The 13,718-nt window shown below is 44.9% G+C and overlaps 1 protein-coding gene across 1 annotated transcript; it reads left to right on the forward strand.

The window, feature by feature from the left end:
• Window positions 1–3,162: 3,162 nt before the first annotated feature.
• On the forward strand, window positions 3,163–13,405 carry LOC139377455 (serine/threonine-protein kinase SBK1-like; the record flags this gene model as incomplete). Its single annotated transcript, XM_071120485.1, has 4 exons — window positions 3,163–3,179; window positions 8,946–9,184; window positions 11,534–11,736; window positions 12,138–13,405. Coding segments are annotated over 4 exons (1,293 nt in total), but the record flags the coding sequence as incomplete, so codon positions are not given.
• Between the last annotated feature and the right edge of the window lie 313 nt (window positions 13,406–13,718).

Raw genomic sequence — 13,718 nt, forward strand, 5'->3', positions numbered from 1 at the left:
TACAACAACACATGGAGTAAAACAAACATACAGTCAATAATACAGTAGAAAAACAAGTCTATATACAATGTGAGCAAATGAGGTGAGATAAGGGAAGTAAAGGCAAAAAAGGCCATGGTGGCGTAGTAAATACAATATAGCAAGTAAAACACTGGAATGATAGATTTGCAGTGGAAGAATGCGCAAAGTAGAGATATAAATAATGGGGTGCAAAGGAGCAAAATGAATAAATAAAGTAGGGGAAGAGGTAGTTGTTTGGGCTAAATTATAGATGGGCTATGTACAGGTGCAGTAATCTGTGAGCTGCTCTGACAGCTCATGCTTAAAGCTAGTGAGGGAGATAAGTGTTTCCAGTTTCAGAGATTTTTGTAGTTCGTTCCAGTCATTGGCAGCAGAGAACTGGAAGGAGAAGAAGGAAGGAAGAATTGGTTTTGGGGGTGACCAGAGAGATATACCTGCTGGAGCGCATGCTACAGGTGGGTGCTGCTATGGTGACCAGCGAGCTGAGATACGGGGGGACTTTACCTAGCAGGGTCTTGTAGATGACCTGGAGCCAGTGGGTTTGGCGACGAGTATGAAGCGAGGGCCAGCCAACGAGAGCATACAGGTCGCAGTGGTGGGTAGTATATGGGGCTTTGGTGACAAAACGGATGGCACTGTGATAGACTGCATCCAATTTATTGAGTAGGGTATTGAAGGCTATTTTGTATATGACATTGCCGAAGTCGAGGATCGGTAGGATGGTCAATTTTACGAGGGTATGTTTGGCAGCATGAGTGAAGGATGCTTTGTTGCGAAATAGGAAGCCAATTCTAGATTAAACTTTGGATTGGAGATGTTCGATGTGAGTCTGGAAGGAGAGTTTAGACACCTAGGTATACCGGACACCTAGGTATTTGTAGTTGTCCACATATTCTAAGTCAGAACCGTCCAGAGTAGTGATGCTGGAAGAGCGGGCAGGTGCAGGCAGCGATCGGTTGAAGAGCATGGATTTAGTTTTACTTGTATTTAAGAGCAGTTGGAGGCCACGGAAGGAGAGTTGTATTGCATTGAAGCTTGTCTGGAGGGTTGTTAACACAGTGCCCAAAGAAGGGCCAGAAGTATACAGAATGGTGTCGTCTGCGTAGAGGTGGATCAGAGACTCACCAGCAGCAAGAGTGACATCATTGATGTATACAGAGAAGAGAGTCGGCCCAATAATTGAACCCTGTGGCACCCCCATAGAGACTGCCAGAGGCCCGGACAACAGGCCCTCCAATTTGACACACTGAACTCTATCAGAGAAGTAGTTGGTAAACCAGGCGAGGCAATCATTTGAGAAACCAAGGCTATCGAGTCTGCCGATGAGGATGTGGTGATTGACAGAGTCGAAAGTCTTGTCCAGGTCAATGAATACGGCTGTACAGTATTGTTTCTTATTGATGGCGGTTAAGATATCGTTTAGGACCTTGAGCGTGGCTGAGGTGCACCCATGACCAGCACTGAAACCAGATTGCATAGCGGAGAAGGTGCGGTGGGATTCCAAATGGTCGGTAATCTGTTTGTTGACTTGGCTACATATAGGTCTGTAGCAGCCTGGGTCAAGAGTGTCCCCCCCTTTGAAGAGGGGGATGACCGCAGCTGCTTTCCAATCTTTGGGAATCTCAGACGACAGGAAAGAGAGGTTGAACAGGCTAGTAATAGGGGTTGCAACAATTTCGGCAGACAATTTTAGAAAGAAAGGGTCCAGATTGTCTAGCCCGGCTGATTTGTAGGGGTCCAGATTTTGCCGCTCTTTCAGAACGTCAGATGACTGGATTTGGGAGAAGGATAAATGGGGTAGGGTGGGCGAGTTGCTGTGGGGGGTGCAGTGCTGTTGACTATAATTGAGTGAAATCCACTCAATTTTAGTGGATTTATCGGTGATGACAGAGATTCCTATCCTCAGTGCAGTGTGCAGCTGTGAGGAGGTGTTCTTATTCTCAATGGACTTTACAGTGTCCCAGAACTTTTTTGAGTTTGTGTTGCAGGAAGCAAATTTCTGCTTGAAAAAGCTAGCCTTGGATATCTATCTGCCTGTGTATATTGGTTTCTAACTTCCCTGGAAAGTTGCATATCACTGGGGCTGATCGATGCTAATGCAGAATGCCATGGGATGTTTTTGTGTTGGCAGTCAAGTCTGGAGAGAACCAAGGGCTATATCTGTTCCTGGTTCTAAATTTCTTGAATGGGGCATGTTTATTAAAGATGGTGATGAAGGCATTTAAAAAAATAACCAGGTTGATTAGAAAGGCCTGATCGCTGAAGTGTTTCGGGGAGCGTTTGACAGTGATGAGTGGAGGTTGTTTGACTGCTGACCCATTACGGATGCAGGCAATGAGGCAGTGATCGCTGAGATCTTGGTTGAAAACAGCAGAGTTGTATTTCGAGGGCAAGTTGGTTAGGATGATATCTATGAGGGTGCCCATGTTTACGGCTTTGGGGTGGTACCTGGTAGGTTCATTGATAATTTGTGTGAGATTGAGGGCATCAAGCTTAGATTGTAGTATGGCTGGGGTGTTAAGCATCTTCCAGTTTAGGCCTAGCAGCACAAGCTCTGAAGATAGATGGGAGGCAATCAGCTCACATATGGTGTCCAGAGCACAGCTGGGGGCAGAGGGTGGTCTATAGCAGGCGGCAATGGTGAGAGACTTGTTTTTAGAGAGGTGGATTTTTAAAAGTAGAAGTTCAAATTGTTTGGGTACAGACCTGGATAGTAGGACAGAACTCTGCAGGCTATCTCTGCAGTAGATTGCAACACCGCCCCTTTGGCCGTTCTATCTTGTCTGAAAATGTTGTAGTAAGGGATGGAGATTTCAGAGTTTTTGGTGGTCTTCCTAAGCCAGGATTCAGACACGGCTAGGACATCCGGGTTGGCAGAGTGTGCTAAAGCAGTGAATAAAACAAACTTAGGGAGGAGGCTTCTAATGTTAACATGCATGAAACCAAGGCTATTACGGTTACAGAAGTCATCAAAAGAGAGCGCCTTGGGAATAGGAGTGGAGCTAGGCACTGCAGGGCCTGGATTCACCTCTACATCACCAGAGGAACAGAGGAGGAGTAGGATAAGGGTACGGCTAAAAGCTATGAGAATTGGTCGTCTAGGACGTCCAGAACAGAGAGTAAAAGGAGGTTTCTGGGGGCGATAAAATAGCTTCAAGGTATAATGTACAGACAAAGGTATGGTAGGATGTGAATACAGTGGAGGTAAACCTAGGCATTAAGTGGTGATGAAAGAGATATTGTCTCTAGAAACATAATTGAAACCAGGTGATGTCATCGCATGTGTGGGTGGTGGAACTGAAGGTTTGGATAAGGTATAATGAGCAGGGCTAGAGGCTCTACAGTGAAATAAGCCAATAAACACTAACCAGAACAGCAATGGACAAGGCATATTGACATTAAGGAGGCATGCTTAGCCGAGTGATCATAAGGGTCCAGTGAGTAGTGAGGTTGGTTGAGGTCACGGCGAATCAGACAGCTAGCCGGGCCATCGGTAGCAAGCTGGCAGAGAATGGAGGTCTGTTTTTAGCCACCTCGTGCGTTTCCGTCGGTAGATTAGTGGGATTCCGTGTGGTAGAGGGGACCAATCCAATTGGCAAAATAGATATAGTTAGAGTGACCCAAGAAAATTGTCCGATAGACCTATTCAGATAGCAGCCGATAAGACAGCTAACGATTAGCGGGCCGCAGATGGGCATTCAGGTAACGTTGCGACGGAGGGGCCAGTTGGATAATTCCCTCGGGCAAATAACGTTGGTTGTCCAGTCGTGAAGGCCCGGTGGAGCTCCGCGTCGGCAGTAGGGTCCAGATAGGTGATTGTAGCCCAATTGGCTAGCTCCGGAATAATTGATGTTTGCTCCGGGACCGACGTAAGCCAATTGTCACTCGGATAGCAGCTAGCTAGCTGCAAGATCCAGGTGTAATGTCCAGAGCTTGCGGAAGAAATCCGGGGATATGGAGAGAAAATAGGTCCGGTCGCGTTGTACAAAACTGGCAATTGCTTTTCGAGCTAAAGGATAGCTGATGACCACCAACCATGGTTAGCTGAATACTAACGTTAGCCAGTAAACTGGCTAGCTTCTGGCTAGCTTATATTGTGGATTTCAGATTTGAGGCTAATAATACTTTTTTTTTTAATTGGTGAGGCGAGCCTCCCGGGTGGCGCAGTGGTCTAAGACCAGAGACTCTGGGTTCGAGCCCAGGCTCTACGCAGCCGGCCTCGACTGGGAGGTCCATGGGGCGACGCACATTTGGCCTAGCGTCATCCGGGTTAGGGAGGGTTTGGCCGGTAGGGATATCCTTGTCTCATCGCGCACTAGAGACTCCTGTGGCGGGCCGAGCGCAGTGCAAGCTAACCAGGTCGCCAGGTGCACGGTGTTTCCTCCTACACATTGGTGCGGCTGGCTTCCGGGTTGGATGCGCGCTGTGTTAAGAAGCAGTACGGCTTGGTTGGGTTGTGTTTCAGAGGACTAATTGCATTCGACCTTCATCTCTCCCGAGCCCGTACGGGAGTTGTAGCGATGAGACAAGATAGTAACTACTAACAATTGGATACCATGAAAAGGGGGTAAAATTCAAAAAAATAAAAAATAAAAATTAGTGAGTCGGGTTGCAGGAGAGTGTTTTGAAGTTGAGTTTTTAGAAAATAAAAATATATAAAAAGGTATGCGAAGAAACATGTCAATATACATATACGCGGGACACCAGAAGAGGACAAAGGACGTCTGACTGCTATGCCATCTTGGTTAGTTAGCAAGATGGGGAGGTAGAATCTGTTTAGAAGCCTCTTGGACCTAGACTTGGCGATCCGGTACTGCTTGCCATGCGGTAGCAGAGAGAACAGTCTGTGACTAGTGGCTGGAGTCTTTGACAATTTTTAGGGCCTTCCTCTGACACCGCCTGGTATAGAGGTCCTGGATGGCAGGAACCTTGGCCCCGGTGATGTTCTGGGCCGTACGCACTACACTCTGTAGTGCCTTGCGGTCAGAGGCCGAGCAGTTACCATACCAGGCAGTAATGCAACCCATCAGGATGCTCTCGATGGTGCAACTGTAAAAACATTTTGAGGATCTGAGGACCCATGCCTTAATCTTTTCATTCTCCTGAGAGGGAAAAGGTTTTGTCTTACCCTCTTCACGGCTCTCTTGGTGTACTTGGACCATGTTCATTTGTTGATGATGTGGACGCCAAGGAACTTGAAGCTCTCAACCTGCTCCACTGCAGCTCCGTCGATGAGAATGGGGATGTTCTCAGTCCTCCTTTTCCTGTAGTCCACAATCATATCCTTTTTTTGATCACGTTTAGGGAGAGGTTGTTGTCCTGGCACCACACGGTCAGGTCTCTGACCTCCTCCCTATAGTATGTCTCATTGTTGTCGGTGATCAGTTGTGTCATTGGAAAACTTAATGATGGTGTTGGAGTCGTGCCTGGCTGTGCAGTTATGAGTGAACAGGGAGTACAGGAGGGAACTGAGCACGCACCCCCGAGGGGCCCCCATGTTGAGGATCAGCATGGTGGATGTCCAGGAAACCAGTTGCAGAGGGAGGTATTTAGTCCCAGGGTCCTCAGCTTAGTGATGAGCTTTGAGGGCACTATGGTGTTGAACGCTGAGCTGTAGCCAATGAATAGCATTCTCACATACGTAGGTGTTCTTTTTGTCCAGGTGTGAAACGGCAATGTGGATTGCAATAGAGAATGCATCATCTGTGGATCTATTGGTGCGGTATGCAAATTGAAGTGGGTCTAGGATTTCTGAGATAATGGTGTTGATGTGAGCCATGACCAACCTTTCGAAGCATTTCATGGCTACGGACGTGAGTGCTACATGTCGGTAGTCATTTAGGCAGGTTACTTTAGTGTTCTTGGGCACAGGGACTATGGTGGTCTGCTTGAAACATGCTGGTATTACAGACTCAGTCAGGGAGAGGTTGAAAATGTCAGTGAAGACCCATGCCAGTTGGTCAGCGTATGCTCTGAGTATACGTCCTGGTAATCCATCTGGCCCTGCGGCCTTGTGAATGTTGACCTGTTAAAAAGGTCTTGCTCACATCGGCTGCGGAGAGTGTGATCACACAGTTGTCCGGAACAGCTGATGCTCTCGTGTATGTTTCAGTGTTGCTTGCCTCGAAGCGAGCATAGAAGTTATTTAGCTTGTCTGGTAGGCTTGTCTTGCTGGGCAGCTCTCGACTGTGCTTCCCTTTGTAGTCTGTAATAGTTTGCAAGCCCTGCCACTTCATATAATGTTTTCATACCCTACATTACTCATCTCATATGTATATACTGTACTCCATACCATCTACTGCATCTTGCCTAAGCCGTTCGGCCATGACTCATTCATATCTTTTTATGTACATATTCGTATTAATTCCTTTACACTTGTAAGGTAGTTGTTGTGAAATTGTTAGGTTCGTCGGAGGTGATATCGGGATTTCTTATAGGCTTCCGGGTTAGAGTCCTGCTCCTTGAAAGTAGTAGCTCTAGCCTTTAGATCAGTGCAAATGTTGCCTGTAATCCATGGCTTCTGGTTGGGGTATGTACTGTACATAGTCACTGAAGAACGATGTCATCGATCCACTTATTGTTGAAGCCAGTGACTGATGTGGTGTACTCCTCAATCCCGGAACATATTCCAGTCTGTGCTAGCAAAACTATGCTGTAGTTTAGCATCTGCTTCATCTGATCATTTCTTTACCCACCGAGTCACTGGTGCTTCCTGCTTTAATTTTTTGCTTGTAAGCAGGAATCAGGAGGATAGAATTATGGTCAGATTTGCCAAATCCAGGGCGAGGGAGAGCTTTGTACGCATCTCTGTGTGTGGAGTAAAGGTGGTCTAGAGTTGCGGATAGAAATGAGGTAAAACTGATTTACATTTCCCTGCATTAAAGTCCCCGGGCCACTAGTTGCAAATGGGCCACTGGTTGCAAATGGGTCTTCCAAATGGACAATGACTCCAAGCATACTTCCAACGTTGTGGCAAAATGGCGTAAGGACAACAAATTCAAGGAAATGGAGTGGCCATCACAAAGCCCTGACCTCAATCCTATAGAGAATTTGTGGACAGAACTGAAAAAGCGTGTGCGAGCAAGGAGGCCTACAAACCTGACTCCGTTACATCAGCTCTGTCAGGAAGAATGGGCCAAACTTCACAAAACTTATTGTGGGAAGCTTGTGGAAGGCTACCTAAAATGTTTGACCCAAGTTAAACAATTTAAAGGCAATGCTACCAAATACTAATTGAGTGTATGTAAACTTCTGACCCACTGGGAATGTGATGAAGAAAGAAAAGCTGAAATAAATAATTATCTCTAATATTATTCTGACATTTCACATTCTTAAAATAAAAATCCTAACTGACCTAAAACAGGGATTTTTTTTACTAGGATTAAATTACAGGAAACCTGAAAAGCTGAATTTAAATGTATTTGGCTGAGGTGTATGTAAACGTCTGACTTCAACTGTATATCTATTTCAGTCGTACTGTTATTAGCCTTCTAAATCACTGTGAATGACAGATTCTAGAGTAGACCCATTTTGGCATATCAAAACATAAAAAGAAACAACGTATTTTAAATTGGGTTTGCTCATCTTCAATTTGGAACGGTTGAAACTTAACTTTGGGATGGTGATGAGCCCTGCCTCTGTCTTCTAATGGTCAGTCTATGCTATTGAAAAGTCTTAACAATTTTTTCAGGGTTCAGGAAATTGAGTCAGCGTCCAACTTTCTAAAAGATAGCCCAGAGCTGCAACAAGTCAAATATGTTTACTGGGCACATCTCAAGTAATCCCTTCACTCCTGCTACGCTATCAATTGTATGGACATAGATATGTACTGGAAGCTTTTATCCCACCCCTCAGCCACTCTCAGCCCATCCCACCTATCACCATAGACCACCCTCGTTTGGCACTTTTAAATGTTAGAGCAATCACAAGTCATCACAAGTAAAACCTTCCTCGTGAATGACCTCATTACTGAGCGCAAAGTTGATTGGATGTTTCTCACATTTAAAGTGGCGTTTAAATACAAAACAAAATTGACAATATAACTTTCATAACAGTTGAGCACCAATAAAAATAATAATAGTAAGAAATAAGAAATAAAACATTAAATAGCAAGAACTGATGAGAAGTTTGTGCCCTAGCCTACCACGCAAAGGCACTATGGATTTATTTTCCCTGGTTGACACAGATATGCTCAGGAAAATAATATCACAATTTAAGCCTTCTACCTGCCTTCTCGAACCTATCCCCAACACTCTCTTCAAAACTTTTTTTAATTGCATATCTGACGAAGTGCAATCTGTTGTTAAAATCAATCCCTGTTTACAGGCACTTTCGCCACTGCACTAAACTGCAATGGTGAACCCCTTCTGAAGAAAAGTAATCGAGATTGTTCAGCTTTTAGCAATTTTCAGCCAATCTCCAAACTTACATTCTTAAGCAAAAAAAAATTCCAATCTGGTTTTCGTGCCCAGCACAGAGACCGTGGTAAATTATCTAAAAGCCAACAGAGATACCAAACAGCTCTTTGTCCTTGTACTCTCGGATTTAAGTGCTGCAGTCAACACTGTTGACCATGATGTCCTTCTGGACTGACTGGAGAGTTGGGTTGGCCTCTCCGGTCCTGTTCTAAATTGGTTTAGGACCTATTTAACCAGTCAAGAGTTTTCTGTCACCCTTGGTGACCATAACTCAGAGAAAATACATAACACATGTGGCGTTCCACAAGGTATGATTTTGGGTCCGGTACTGTTCAGTTTTTACATATTTTACCTCTTGGGCCACACACACTGAATGACATTCAAGGTCAAGTTGTCACATTTATGTGTGTTATCGCAAATAAGCCTGCTGTATTTAGCGTAACACAGTTTTTCTTGTCTCAGACACATGAATTTATGTTGTCTGTCTGTGTTCTGTTCTGTCCCTAGTTTGCCCCACAGCGTCAAGGTGAGCCTGTCTCTGTTGGGGCCGGGCCGGGTGGGTGGTGGAGGCTCTCACAACTCCAAGGTGGGCTACTGCGGTGGTGGAGTAGTGCCTGTGGAGGACATGCAGGCCCTGGCCATTACCTCCCTGCCGGGTGCAGACGTGGCAAAACACTACGAGCACATCCGCGAGCTGGGCAAGGGCACCTATGGCAAGGTGGACCTTGTGGCACACCGCACACAGGGTGAGTCAGAGGGCATGGCTGTGGTGAAGGGACATTGTTGGCGGCAAAAGTTTCCATAGAGTCAACAGTCAATGAAAAAGGGCACTACAGTGACAGGGCATTGTGAGGTCAAAGGTCACCATAGTGTAAGATGTCAGGGTGAAAGGGCTCTTCAGGTTGAAAGTTAATTACAAGGTTACATGCCATTAAGCTGAAGAGGGCATTAGACTGGGTAAAAGTGAAGGCCTTAATGCTCAAATTAGTTTTGTTTTTCAAATCCATTTTGGACTACTGATTGTCCAAACAGCAAGTTACAAGGGACCAAATCAGATTTGTGTGTGTTCAGACCGCAGTCATTTGCTGAGAAGGCTACCATAGCTGACATAGTAATGACGGGTATGTGTGCAGTGGTGTAGGCTGATTGGTGGTGGTGCTCATGCTTCCTTTCACTCAGAAGTTATGTAGCAAGCTAAGGTGACAATGCCTCCAATGGACGTTTCCCAGACGTCAAGCACAAAATCATAGGGTAAGAACACTTTCAAAGCCTCAAAGGATGGTGATCCAACTTTCAAAACAAGTCCTTTTTGGCTAGACACAACAGTCAACAAGGCTGCTAAGTAGCTGTTTAGCTTTCTAGCACGTTCAGTAATTTGTTTTTTTTAAACAATTAACAAGTCAGTTATCTACCACATGTTCTTGTCAAACTGTCAACAGAGTAGCTAGCAAACGTCAAGATATGCGAAATAAGAGTTGAAAAACCACTTGAGGGCAAATAAATCAAATTTGACCATTCAGTCACATGGCCAGGAATCAGATTTCTGACGTCAAACCACCTATGAAGGTGGTTTGGAAATGTGGCTTGAAATATCCGATTCCATGTGCTTTTTGGCTGTTCAGACTGCAGGAAAAAGAACAGATTCAAATCGTATCAGATACACAGAATCAGATAGAACAGTCATATTTAGTTAAATTTACTTAATACATGTCAGTTAAGTTCCTTGCCTAAAATATTTCTCTGATACTGTACAACAAGGTTATAATAATAAACTGAAACTAAAAGTAATCATGAAAAAAATATTTAGTAAACTGAAATAAAATAATTAACAAACCAGTTTGAAAAACGAAAACTATACTGAAACTATTATCTTTGTCTCCAAAACAAACTAAAATAAAATTTTAGTTTTTCTTCTAAGCTTTGGGGAAAACATCTTATGGGGTTTTCAAGCTACTGAATCTGACAGGTAAATGCTGCCAGGAGATGCCAATGTTTCAAATAGGTCTAGTTTGTATCACCATTAGTCTCTCTAGAAAGACCGGTTATAATACTTCAAGGTCTGGGATATCCGAGATGACATCACACTCACTTGAAAAAATCGTTAGGTTTCTAACTTGATTCTTCTTACATGTCCTACTGAGGTGAAAAAGCATTGGATTGGTGTAAATATGGGCGAGAGAGAGTTTCCTTCCACAATATTTTTTGTACCAGTTTCAGCACTGTTCCTTTTAAATCCTAGTCACATTGATATTTATTTTATCATTTAAAGAGCCAATCAGCAGTAGAAAAATAACAAAGCATTTTCCCCTCCACAAGCTGAGGGATGGCTCTGGAGAAATGTAACCCCTTTCAAATTCATAGACGGCGCTATGGAAACAAGAACTGACCGTCCATGATATCAAAATTATAGTTTTAACCATGCTTTAATGCTTTACAGTGTGTTTACATTTACTTTGTTTATAAACATTGAAGTAAAACAAGCTTATATTTTGGGTTCTGATGGGGAATAACAGTTTAACTAAGCTCATGAGGCTCATAAGTTATATTATTCAAGAAACAATCATTCATTTAAGTAAAAATGTATTAAGCAACTGCTGATGGCTCCTTTAAAGCTAACCCAACCTAGTACCTGATCTATCACCTTATGTATTGCTGCCCCCTGGAAAAAACACACACACAAAAACTATACAACACAAATGGCTCCTAGCCGGGCCCACGCATACTTTCTGTCTCTAACACTAAAACTGTAATGTTATAATATAACATTGAAATAATAATTACTTTATAGAACTGAAACAGGTCTAAAAACAAATTGAAACTAAACTGAATTCCAAATACAAATCCCAACACTAATAGAAATAAAAACGAATATAAAAAAAACCTTTAATAATCTTGCTATACAGAATGTTGATACAGTATGTGAGTTGTAATGTTATTAACTCAGGCGTGTGTGTGAGCGTGTGCTTGCTTCTGTGTGCGTGCATGTGTCTGCCTGTCTGCTTGTCTATCTTCTGAAATCTTGCCAAACAAATTTCCCTATTGGACATTAAATTATTAATTAATTAATTCTGTCCATCACTGTGTGTACATATCAGGCACAAAAATGGCTCTGAAGTTTGTGACCAAGAGCAAGACGAAGCTGAAGAGCTTCCTGAGGGAGTACAGCCTGACGGGAACACTGAGCTGCAGCCCATTTATCATCAAAGTCCTGGACGTACTCTTCGAGACCGAGGATAGCTACGTCTTTGGACAGGAGTATGCCCCCGCTGGAGACCTGTTCGACATCATTCCTCCCCAGGTACTGGGTACTGGCACTGGATCGTACTTATCTCCACACCAATCACTGTTCTCCCATACCCTAGCCAATCAAGCACAATGTTTCAAAGCCCTGTGGTTCTGGGATTGGAGCCTTGTCCTTGCTCAGACTTGAGCTGCATACTCATTTAGTGTACTGTAGAGCTCTCGTTTAATTTCAGTGGAGGGACTGGTACCCAGACGCAAAGGTTCTTATTCTAGGTTGTTAAAGATGAGTGCAATATAATGCTTAAAAAGAGCCTCTTTGTCCCACTTTAGTCCCTCTACAACTCTTCTATTTCTTTCTCATTTCATTTATTGTACTTCGTTTTCCTCCCCTACTGTAAAATCTAAAACTAACACCCTTTTCTCTTTCTTCACTCCTTCCTCCTCTCCTCCCTGTAGGTGGGTCTTCCGGAGGAAATGGTGAAGCGCTGTATGCAGCAGCTGGGTCTGGCTCTGGACTTCATGCACAGCAAGAACCTGGTTCACCGTGACGTCAAGCCCGAAAATGTGCTCCTCTTCGACCGCGAGTGCCGACGCATCAAGCTGGCTGACTTCGGCATGACGCGGAGAGTGGGCTGCCGGGTGAAGCGCGTGAGTGGCACCATCCCGTACACGGCGCCGGAGGTGTGCCGCGCCAGTCGTGCCGAAGGCTTCCTGGTGACCACCAGTCTGGACATCTGGGCGTTCGGAGTGCTTGTCTTCTGCATGCTGACCGGTAACTTCCCCTGGGAGGCAGCGCTGCCTACTGACGCATTCTATGAGGAGTTCCGGCGCTGGCATCGTGCGGGGTGTCCCACGGCGGCCTACCCATCCCAGTGGCGCCGCTTCACTGACGACGCCCTGCGCATGTTCCAGCGGCTGCTAGCTGCCGAACCTGAGAAGCGATGCGACGTGAAGGACGTCTTCTGCTTTGTCAAGAACGAGCTGGTCAGCGAATTCCGACGCCGTGCCTCCTGCCGAGCCAAGCGAGGCGAGAGGTCCAGTTCATCTGGTGTATGCCCTGCAGGCTGCACCTCTACCTCCTCTTTGTCCTCCTCCTCATTGCGCTCCCACAGACACCCAGAGCCCTCCACTCCCCCAGGAACGACCTCACTCTTGCGCCCAGCGCCCCTGAAGAGGAGCGTCCTCTCTGACCCCCAGTCCCCTCAGGAGGAGTCTCCTGGCCAGCACCACTCTTCTCTGGGTCGAGAGAAGACCAAGGTGATGGCTACTGCCATAGAGATCTGTGTCTGACAGAGACTGGATGAGCAGCGGTATCTGTGGGCGTTGCCATGGCGATAGGAACCTGCGCAAGGTACTTGTAACGGCCATTTTGACTGGAGTTGAAGGTTGACGCTGCTGAGAAGAAGCCCAATATCGAATTCTTGACTGTGACACAGATTGGTATCAGCACTTACGGCAGTACACTCTTGGACAAGTCTTCACTAGCGCATGCGTTTGTTATTTTGATTTGTGACCTTAGACTGTTTTCTGAGTTGGAGAAGCGACATTCAAGAGTCCACTGACTGACGTCGTTTTTTTCACAGCAACTCGTTCCACTGTTCAGCTATTTTGCTTCTTGGTACACACATTAACACGGCTAATGATGCTAATAGAAACAGTTCTAGCCATTTCTAAACATTGGGTTCAGTAGAAACATTCAATGCTCCCTGACGACACATTTCCATTCTGCCTCCCTTCTCCCTAATTTCTCTTATTTTTATGTTTCTTCTTCTGCTTCTCTCTCTATATATATAAATACCTTTGACCTGGGGAGGCCCAAACCTTAGCTGATCTAGTGACATGCTTTAGAAAACTAGCTGATCAGAGGGCCAGCGATCCAATAGGTCAAACTGATCTTCTGTCTGACTGACATATCGCTGAACGAATGGGATTCCATGGCAGTTCCGGCCATTTCCAAAGTGTGAAAATGGCTATGGACATAGGGGAGAATGATTGTTTTTCAAAAGGAGAAAATATGTGAAGGTGACTCTCCAATGT

The sequence above is a fragment of the Oncorhynchus clarkii genome, chromosome 20 (assembly GCF_045791955.1).
Source record: "Oncorhynchus clarkii lewisi isolate Uvic-CL-2024 chromosome 20, UVic_Ocla_1.0, whole genome shotgun sequence".
Taxonomy (NCBI): Eukaryota; Metazoa; Chordata; class Actinopteri; order Salmoniformes; family Salmonidae; genus Oncorhynchus; species Oncorhynchus clarkii.